Raw genomic sequence first — 11,341 nt, 5'->3', positions numbered from 1 at the left:
AGGGGATATCACCACAGATTCCACAGAAATTCAAACCATCATCAGAGCTTATTACAAACAACTCTATGCACACAAACTAATAAACCTGGAAGAAATGGATAAATTCCTGGAAACTTGCCTCCTGCCAATCCTAAACCAGGAAGAAGCCGAAACCCTGAAGAGACCCATAACAAGGTCTGAGGTTGAGGCAGCAATTAAGAGCTTACCACCCAAAAAAAGCCCAGATCCTGATGGGTTCACAGCTGAATTCTACCAGACATACAAAGAGGAGCTGGTACCATTTCTTCTGAAACTATTCCAAACAATACAAAAAGAGGGAATTCTTCCCAAATCATTTTATGACACCAACATCATCCTGATTCCAAAACCCGGCAGAGAGTCAACAAGAAATGAAAACTTCAGGCCAATATCCATGATGAACATAGATGCAAAAATCTTCAATAAAATACTGACAAGCCGATTGCAACAGCACATCAAAAAGTTTATCCACCATGATCAAGTAGGCTTCATCCTGGGGATGCAAGGCTGGTTCAACATACGCAAGTCTATAAACGTAATTCACCACATAAACGGAACCAAAGACAAAAACCACATGATTATCTCAATTGATGCAGAGAAGGCCTTTAACAAAATTCAGCAGCCCTTTATGCTAAAAACACTCAATAAGCTAGGTATTGATGGAACGTATCTCAAAATAATAAAAGCTATTTATGACAAACCAACAGCCAATATCATACTGAATGGGCAAAAACTGGAAGCATTCCCCTTAAAATGTGGCACCAGACAAGGATGCCCGCTCTCACCACTGCTATTCAATATAGTATTAGAAGTTCTAGCCTGAGAAATCAGGGAAGAAAAAGAAATAAAGGGCATTCAAATAGGAAAGGAGGAAGTCAAATTGTCTCTATTTGCAGACGACATGATTGTATATCTAGAAGACCCCATCGTCTCAGCCCCAAACATCCTGAAACTGATAAGCAAGTTCAGCAAAGTCTCAGGATACAAAATCAATGTGCAAAAATCACATGCATTCCTATACACCAATAACAGACTTAAAGAGAGCCAAATCAAGAACAAACTTCCATTCACAGTTGCCACAAAGAGAATAAAATACCTAGGAATACAACTAACAAGGAACGTAAAGGACCTCTTCAAGGAGAACTACAAGCCACTGCTCAACGAAATAAGAGAGGACACAAACAGATGGAGAAACATTCCATGTTCATGGTTAGGAAGAATCAATATCGTGAAAATGGCCATACTGCCCAAAGGAATTTACAGATTCAATGCTATCCCCATCAAGCTACCAATGACCTTCTTCGCAGAACTGGAAAAAACCACCTTAAACTTCATATGGAACCAAAAGAGAGCCCACATAGCCAAGTCAATTCTAAGCAAAAAGAACAAAGCGGGGGGCATCACACTACCAGACTTCAAACTATACTACAAGGCTACAGTAACCAAAACAGCATGGTACTGGTACCAAAACAGAGATATAGACCAATGGAACAGAACAGAGGTCTTGGAGGCAACACAACATATCTACAACCACCTGATCTTTGACAAACCAGACAAAAACAAGCAATGGGGAAAGGATTCCCTGTTCAATAAATGGTGTTGGGAAAGCTGGCTAGCCATGTGCAGAAAGCAGAAACTGGACCCCTTCCTGACACCTTACACTAAAATTAACTCCAGATGGATTAAAGACTTAAACATAAGACCTAACACCATAAAAACCCTAGAAGTAAATCTAGGCAAAACCATTCAGGACGTAGGTGTAGGCAAGGACTTCATGACCAAAACACCAAAAGCATTGACAACAAAAGCCAAAATAGACAAATGGGACCTAATCAAACTCCACAGCTTCTGCACAGCAAAAGAAACAATCATTAGAGTGAATCGGCAACCAACAGATTGGGAAAAAATTTTTGCAGTTTACCCATCTGACAAAGGGCTGATATCCAAAATTTACAAAGAACTAAAACAGATCTACAAGAAAAAAACTAACAAGCCCATTCAAAAGTGGGCAAAGGATATGAACAGACACTTTACAAAAGAAGACATACGTGAGGCCAACAAACATGAAAAAATGCTCATCATCACTGGTCATCAGAGAAATGCAAATCAAAACTACATTGAGATACCATCTCACACCAGTTAGAATGGCGATCATTAAAAAATCTGGAGACAACAGATGCTGGAGAGGATGTGGAGAAATAGGAACACTTTTACACTGTTGGTGGGAGTGTAAATTAGTTCAACCATTGTGGAAGACAGTGTGGCGATTCCTCAAGGACCTAGAGATAGAAATTCCATTTGACCCAGCAATCCCATTACTGGGTATATATCCAAAGGATTACAAATCATTCTACTATAAGGACACGTGCACACGAATGTTCATTGCAGCACTGTTTACAATAGCAAAGACCTGGAACAAACCCAAATGCCCATCAACGATAGACTGGATAGGGAAAATGTGGCACCTATACACCATGGAATATTATGCAGCCATCAAAAACGATGAGTTTGGGTCCTTTGTAGGGACATGGATGAACCTGGAAACCATCATTCTCAGCAAACTGACAGAAGAGCAGAAGATCAAACACCGCATGTTCTCACTCATAGGCGGGTGTTGAACAATGAGAACACATAGACACAGGGAGGGGAGCACTACACACTGGGGTCAGTGGGGGGAAAATAGGGGAGGGACAGTGGGGGGTGGGAAGCTGGGGAGAGATAGAAAGGGAAGAAATGCCAGATGTAGGTGATGGGGAGGAAGGCAGCAAATCACACTGCCACATGTGTTCCTATGCAACAATTTTGCATGTTCTTCACATGTACCCCAAAACCTAAAATGCAATAAAATAAATAAATGGGAAAAATAAAATAAAATAAAAAGTGTAACCATCATGTTACTAGAACTGAATATTGAAGTGATGGTCAAGATTCCACAAAGGTTAGCTGAAAAATTTTAGGGAAGTTTGATTTATAGTTATAATGTTAAAAAGTCAGAACACAGAATAAAATATCACCCAATTAATTTTCTAATCAACTACTTTAGTTTTCTCCAACTTTTACTTGTATGCACACCCTTACATTCACGTGAGAATTAAATGTTAGTTTCACAATAATAATGCAGTGTAATTTTAACTGCCCCAAGAAAGCTCTATAAATAAGGACATTTGATTTCCAGTATGCACAGAAACTCAACTGGTTATTACTTTGCAGACAATAAAAGGCAGGTTAAAAAAAGAAAACACCCATGTTTGTGTATTCCTTTTTCCAAACAGGTCATAAGCATACTTGATTAGAGAGGTAACACTTGAAGTCACTTTCACGGAAACCTCACACTATACATTTGCCGTTCTGCAGAATCACGGCATTGTGCTCTCACTAGCCTGCCCTTAATGTCTAAATAAATATTACAAGTCCATCTATAAACCTGGCTTCTTACCCACACAAACACCTAACTGGAGGACAAATACTAGATTCTAAAAAAGTGATTACAGTGCTGGATGTTAATTCTTCATACTCAGTAAATTGTCAGGTCACAACTAAAAGTATATTTGAAGTTTTAAATGTCTTAAAAATTAATTGTCAGACCCACATAGAAATTACAGCTTTTGGTTAATTTTCTCGGACACAAATACCAAAATATCAGCAACAGAAGAAATTATTACAGAAAGAAGGAAGCTCTAAAATTTATCTTAAATAACTGCCAAAAATTTACTCATTGTTATCATTTTATCCTTTCTCTTGGGACTGCCTTTTCACCTTACATATAGTCTGAAATGATCTTTACCTTTTGCACATTTCCATTAAAAACTTTACTGGTGAATTAGTTGCTGGCTTATGAGTTTTAAAGCTTAGTATGGCATTCTGAGTTTCTAGAGCAAGAAATTCACTTTCCCACTCTACCTTATGGTACCCAAGGAAGCCAGCTGATGTTGCAACTACTCTGATTAGTTGAACACTTTCATATTTAAAGGATGACTGCTACCTACCTAACCTGTGCTCTTCTTCAGAATCAGCAAAAATCACAACAGCATCATAAATACAGTTTTGACTAAATTCAACAGTAAAGTCCTCAAATACCAACTGTACAAATGAAACATAAGGAGAGAAACGTTCAAAGAGGAGAAGAGAGAAGCTTAAAGGATTTTCCTCTGTGTATTTAAAAGCTCCTTGTCACACTCTTATATGCCTTCACATAGAAATGTAAATAACTGCAGCCTCTTTGAAGGGCAATTTGGCAATGACTACCAGGTTTAAATGACCAAACCCTTTGAGCAAGCAAGTCTACTTCTGGAAATTATACATAACTGCATGTGTCTAAAGATGCTGGCAGATATTCATGGCAACAGTGGCAGATATTCATGACACCATGGCTGGTATGAGCAAAGACTAGAAACTTAGTAAACATCTGTTAATAGGGAGCTAGTTTAACATATTCTGACATATCATACAATATTTTATGCAGTTATTAAAAAGATCTCTGTGGGCTCATCTGGAATGATCTTCAAGATATTTTTCAGTGAACAAGACATTGCCAAGCAGCATATGTACATGCACACACATACACGCATGCATGCATGTACATTAATAAAGCTCAAAATACCTCCCAAGGACACTGTAGTAAGTTATCAATGTTTGCCTGCAGTGGTAGGATGGGAATCTGATGAGCAGCCTTACTTTTTGTTGTGTACACTTTTAAACCACTGAAAGTCTTCAAAACCACACACACCCAATTAATTTTCAGAGTAAAAAAAAAAAAATGGCAAGTGGCAAAAGCTTCTAGTCATAATGGCAATTTAACAATTGAGATGAATTAAGTTGTGCATAACTAATGTAACTAAATTCTCTATGAAGTAAAGTGATTCCTCAGTTGCCTACCTTTATAATGTATTTCTCTGGAGCATAAATGAACCAATGACACCTTACATTACTGGAATACAAATCAGGATACTTGGCAGAATGAATTGTCACTTCTACCAATATAATCACACTCTCACAACCTGACCCTGTGGAAGCATTGGGGAAATTCAAAGTGAATGGCCAAAGGCATTTCCTACTCCTCATCCCCACATCAAGGGAAAATGGCAAGGAAGTAAATACCTGAAACACTCACCTGCGTCTGAGTTCTGTACAGCAGTAAAAGTAAGCTCAAAGCCATTGCCACTGTCTTCTGTGTCAGAAACAAATGTAACCGCGGCCTTATTGGTCTCTGTCAGCAATGGTGAGGGCACTATATTTCCATAGACCTTACCTAAAAAGAAAACAAGGAAAGTAAAATAACATTACTAAGAAGTGGTGGAAACTTACACATGTTTGTTTTTCATCATCTTCCACAAGCTGTCTGGTCTAAACACACTAAGCTATTTAGTGGTCCTTTAATCATTCCATATTCCCTGCTTCGGTGACTTTGCTATTCCATTTGCCTTCTCACCCTATCTCACATGTCCAAATTCTACTCATTCTTTAGGGCCTAACTCAAAATTCAGCTCTCCCATAAACTCTACCAGATAACCACTGGAAATAAGAGCTACCTTTTCTGAATCACCGCAGCACATTCCCTATTCTAACAGCATTCTCTACTTTATGTTACACCTTTGATTACCTCAAACTACGAACTTATTTGGGCAGACAGTGCTTTTTATCGAAAAATGTCCAGTACCTAGTACAACAGCTCATATACAGTTAATTAACAAATGACTGGTTGAAAGAATAATTACTGTGTAAATAGCAGGCCTGAGCATGAAATAATTTAGTCAGTAAATATTATAACCCCTGGGACAGCACTTTGTCTATAGCTTTCTGTCAAACGTGTGAAGAGTTATTTGTCCTAACCATTAGACTTATGGAGACCTAGAGATCAAGGTCTATACCAGCTGTGGAGAGTTTCTATCATGTTTAACATGTAGTATTTCAATGAAATTAGATCTGTCGGTTTTGTTTATGTAGCTTAAAGAGGTATTCAATAAAAGAAATTGAATGACATGAAATGATCAATTGTGTTATGAGAAAAAAATTATATCAAACAATGTAAAATTCAAAGTGTATGTGTAAAAAGATACATGTCACAGTGCTAATAGAGATTATCTTTAGGTGACAGAGTTATGAATGATTTATATTTTCTTCCTTTTGCTCATCTGTATTTACCAAATTTGATAAACATGTACCCACTTTTGTGATTAAAAAATTGCCTCAAAAGGAAGTTTTATAACAACTGTGACGTCAATTGCATTCAATACTGTTATTGAACTTGAGAAATAAATGTGGTATCTGGTGTCCAACTTAGAAAAACACTGAAGAGAATGGTCAGTGTGCTGTTCACTGTCGCCACTCTTACCTACCCTCCCCTTAACCCTTCTGGAAAGGAACAGTATGTACGATAAGATGATTGCCCTTGGTACAGAAATTTTATTTTATTTTTATTTTCTTGAGTAAAGTAAAAGCAAGTTTATTAGGAAAGTAAAGAAATAAAGAATGGCTACTCCATAGGCAGATGCCAGAAATTTTATTTTAGATCTTTTAGTTTCTTTTTGGTCTTTTAGATACTCTTAAAATGATAAATAAAGACAAATGTAACATACTTACTAATAAGCACTCCATTGCTTGATTGTAAAGATACATAGTCATGATCACATCCAACTTGCTTTTCCGTGTCTAAACTTGCAAATTTTAGCAGGATAATTTTATCTTCTGGCATCATTATTTTCCAAATATATAAGCTGGAGTAGGATAAGGTGAAAAAAAATATAATAAATGGCAGAGTCAAATTTGATAAATAAAATCTAATACTCGTGGCTTTAGCTCATAACTCAACAAAAATACAATTTTATATAATATTAGAAGATAATGGTAATGGAATATTTTATGTGAGAAAAATTTGTTTGTGCTCAAATTGCTCACATTTATCTGACAAATAGATGGGTGTTAATTGGACAATGACCAGAAACCACCCCTTAAATTTCATTTAGTTATAAAATACTAGAATTTTGATCTATAAATGGAAGAAACCCAAAATTCAGCTGAGTTATTAGCCTAATTAAAATTCATATTTGTCCAGAGCTTGAATTATGAATTATGATTCTTATGAATTATGAATTGACCATGAAGTATATGCTAACCTTAAACAGCCATGAAGTCCAAAGTCATCCTAAGTCATAGTACCTGGGTTACAATGTCATCCCTTTAACTCCCAGTAAGGTCAGCTGAGACTTTTCACTAACATTTTTAAAAGCATATTGAGCTCTTGGTAGTGCTGTTGCTACGTGTCAGGGCTCAGTGGATGGAGGAGGAACAGGTGAAAAGCAGAGCCCAGTACCCAGTGGTCAGCTCCCTTGGAAGTCCTGCTGAAGCAATTTTTAGGTCTTTAAGAGAGAGGTGAGATCCAAGATGGCTGAATAGGAACAGCTCTGGATTGCAGTTCCCAGTGAAAACATAGAAGGTGAGTGATCACCGCATTTCCAAACGAATTTTTACTGCCCATAGACCAGGAGATTCCCAGGCAGAAAAGCACCATGAGTCTCCAGCATGGCTGTTTCAGCCTGTGCAGTGGGTCTCTGCACAAAAACTCACACAAATCCAGGTGCCATTTCAACTCGTTACTGGAATGCCTGGGAGACAGAGTCACCCATTCAACTGAAAAAAAGGGGGCTGAAACAGGAAGTCAGGTGATCTGGCTCAGCTGGTCCCACCCCCGTGAAGACCAGAAATATGAAATGCTCTGGATTGAGAGTTTCACAGCAAGCACAGCTGGACCAAGGACAGTCCAGCTCTGTGGGGGGAAGGGTGTCATCTCCCATTATCGAGGCAGTCCGCCATTACTGAGGCAGTTCTAACTATACCCCTATAAACAAAAGTGCAAGGAGGTTCACACAGCAGCTGGGCAGAGCCCATGGCAGCTCAGCAATACCTCTGCTGGCAGACTGTGAATAGACTACCTCCTCGCTGGGTAGGGCATCTCTGAAAAAAGGCGCAGGATGACAAGAACTTATAAATAAAGCCCTACCTTCCTGGGACAGAGCACCTCGGAAAAAAAGGCAGTTATGAGCTCCACTGTAGCAGACTTAAATGTACCTGCCCAACAACTCTGAATAGAACAACAGAGCTCACAGTTCAGCACTTGACAGACAGACTGTCTCCTTAAGCAGCTCACTGACCCCCACATAACCAAAGAGACACCTCATAAAGGAGAGCTCAGGCTGACATCTGGGACAAATATAACAGAAGAAGAAACTGGCAGTAAACCTTACTGTTCTGCAGCTGCTGCAGATGATCCCCAGACAAGCAGGGTCTGGAGTGGACCTCCAGCAGTCCTACAGCAGGGGGGTCTGACTGTTAGAAGGAAAACTATGAAACAGAATGAAATAACTTCATCAGCAACAAAAAGGACATCCACTCAGAGACCTCATCTGAAAGTCACCAACCACAAAGACCACAGGCAGATAAATCCACAAAGATGGGAAGAAACCAGCACAAAAAGGATGAAAATGCCCAAAACCAGAATGCCTCTCTTCCTCCAAGGGATTACAACTCCTCACCAGCAAGGGAACAAGGTTGAATGGAGAATGAGTCTGATGAACTGACAGAAACCAGCTTCAGAAGGTAGGTAATAACAAACTTCTCTGAGCTAAAAGATCATGTTCTAACCCAATGCAAAGAAACTAATAACCTTGAAGAAGGTTTGATGAAATGCTAATGAGAATAAACAGCTTAGAGAGAAATATAAATGAATTGATGGAGCTGAAAAACACAACATGAGAACTCTGCAAAGCATACACAAGTTTCAATAGCCAAATTGACCAAGCAGAAAGGATATCAGAGATTGAAGATCAGCTCAATGAAATAAAATGAGAAGGCAAGATTAGAGAAAAAAGAGTAAAAAGAAATGAACAAAGCTTCCAAGAAATATGGGATTCTGTGAAAAGACCTAATCATGTTTGATAGGTGTACCTGAATGTGATGGAGAGAATGAATCCAAGCTGGAAAATATTCTTCAGGAGAACAATCTAGCAAGGCAGTCCAACATTCAAGTCCAGAAATACACAAAATACCACAAAGATACTCTTCAAGAAGAGCAACTCCAAGGCACATAATTGTCAGATTCACCAGGGCTGAAATGAAGGAAAAAATGCTAAGGGCAGCCAGAGAGAAAGGTCGGGTCACCCACAAAGCGAAGCCCATCAGATTCACAGTGGATCTCTCTGCAGAAACACTAAAAGCCAGAAGAGAGTGGAGGCCAATATTCAACATCCTTAAAGGAAAGAACTTTCAACCTAGATTTTCATATCCAGCCAAACTAAGCTTCATAAGTGAAGGAAAAATAAAATCCTTTATGAACAAGCAATTGCTGAGAGATTTCATCACCACCAGACCTGCCTCACAAGAGCTCCCGAAAGCAACAATAGAAAGGAACAATCAGTACCAGCCACTACAAAAACGTACCAAATGGTAAAAAGCAACAATACAATGAAGAAACTGCATCAAGTAATGGGCAAAACAACCAGCTAGCATCAAAATGGCAGGATCAAATTCACACATAACAATGTTAACCTTAAATGTAAATGGGCTAAATGTCCCAATCAAAACACAGACTGGCAAACTGGATAAAAAGTGAAAATCCACTGGTGTGCCGTGTCCAGGAGACCCATCTCACATGCAAGGATACACATAGGCTCAAAATAAAGGAATGGAGGAAGATCTACCAAGCAAATGAAGAGCCAAAAAAAAAAAAGCAGAAGTTGCAATCCTAATCTCTGATAAAATAGACTTTAAACCAACAAAGATCAAAAGAGACAAAGAAGGACATTACATAATGGTAAAAGGATCAATGCAGCAAGAAGAGCTAACGATCCTAAATGTGTACATGCCCAATGCAGGAGCACCCAGATACATAAAGCTAGTTCTCAATGACCTATAAAGAGAATTAGACTCCCACACAATAAGAATGGGAGACTTTAACACTCCACTGTCAATCAATATTAGACAGATCAACAAGTCAGAAAATTAACAAGGATATGCAGGACTAGAACTCAGACCTGGAGCAAGAAAACCTAATAGACATTTACAGAACTCTCCACCCCAAATCAACAGAATAAACATTCTTCTCAGCACCACATCACACTTACTTTAAAATTGACCACATAATTGGAAGTAAATCACTCCTCAGCAAATGCAAAAGAATGGAAATCATAACAAACAGTCTCTCAGACCACTGAGCAATCAAATTAGAACTCAGGATTCAGAAACTAACTCAAAAACTGCACAACTTCATGGAAACTGAACAACTGGCTCTTGAATGTTGAGTGGATAAACAATGAAATGAAAGCAGAAATAAAGATGTTCTCAAAACCAATGAAAATGAAGACACAACATACCAGAATCTCTGGGACACATTTAAAGCAGTGTCTAGAGGAAAATATATAGCAATAAATGCCCACATAAGAAGCAAGGAAAGATCTAAAACTCACACCCTATCATCAAAATTGAAAGAGCTAGAGGAGCAAGATCAAACAAATTCAAAAGCTAGCAGAAGACAAGAAATAGCTAAGATCAGAGCAGAACTGAAGGAGATAGAGACACAAAAAACCCATTAAAAAATCAGTAAATTCAGGAGCTGGTTTTTTGAAAAGATCAACAAAATAGACCACTAGTCAGATTAATAAAAAAGAGAGATTAATCATATAGATGCAATAAAAAACAATAAAGGGGATATCATCACCGATTCCACAGAAATACAAACCACCATCAGAGATTACTACAAACAACTCTATGCACATAAACCAGTAAACCTTGAAGAAACTGATAAATTCCTGGACACTTACAACCTCCAAAGCCTAAACCAGGAAGAATTCGAAACTCTGAATAGACCAAATACAAGGGCTGAAGTTGAGGCAGCAATTAATAGCTTACCAACTAAAAAAAGCCCAGGTCAGATGGGTTCACAGCCAAATTCTACCAGACATGCAAACAGGAGCTGGGACCACTCCTTCTGAAATTATTCCAAACAATCCAAAAACAAGGAATCCTCCCCAAATCATTTTATGAGACCAACATTCTGATACCAAAACCCGGCAGAGACTCAAGAAAAAAACTTCAGGCCAATATCCATGATGAACATAGATGCAAAAATCTTCAATAAAATACTGGCAAACCTATTGTAACAGCACGTCAAAAAGCTTATCCATCACGATCAAGTAGGCTTCATCCTGGGGATGCAAGGCTAGTTCAACATGCGCAAGTCTATAAACGTAATTCACCACATAAACAGAACCAAAGACAAAAACCACATTATCTCAATTGATGCAGAGAAGGCCTTTAACAAAATTCAGCAGCC

At 38.4% G+C, this 11,341-nt stretch overlaps 1 protein-coding gene across 1 annotated transcript; it reads right to left on the bottom strand.

The window, feature by feature from the left end:
• Positions 1-5,075: 5,075 nt before the first annotated feature.
• Positions 5,076-6,780, bottom strand: LOC116547079 (ovochymase-1-like). The gene is made up of 2 exons (XM_032273141.1): positions 6,598-6,780; positions 5,076-5,266 (listed from the first exon to the last, which is right to left on the bottom strand). The coding sequence occupies exons 1-2, from the start codon at positions 6,710-6,712 to the stop codon at positions 5,076-5,078; spliced, it is 306 nt and encodes a 101-aa protein (XP_032129032.1). The 5' UTR covers positions 6,713-6,780.
• Positions 6,781-11,341: the final 4,561 nt, after the last annotated feature.

This window comes from Sapajus apella, unplaced genomic scaffold (assembly GCF_009761245.1).
Source record: "Sapajus apella isolate SASKATOON/1434 unplaced genomic scaffold, GSC_monkey_1.0 scaffold2023, whole genome shotgun sequence".
Taxonomy (NCBI): domain Eukaryota; kingdom Metazoa; phylum Chordata; class Mammalia; order Primates; family Cebidae; genus Sapajus; species Sapajus apella.
This window is presented reverse-complemented; position numbering and strand designations above follow the sequence as displayed.

Bases quoted from the DNA above. Each gene is read 5' to 3' on its own strand.
- LOC116547079 (XM_032273141.1), bottom strand. From the start codon at position 6,712: ATGATGCCAGAAGATAAAATTATCCTGCTAAAATTTGCAAGTTTAGAC. The intron at 5,267-6,597 runs GTAAGTATGTTA...TTTTCTTTTTAG, and splicing joins AAGCAATGGAGTGCTTATTA to GTAAGGTCTATGGAAATATA.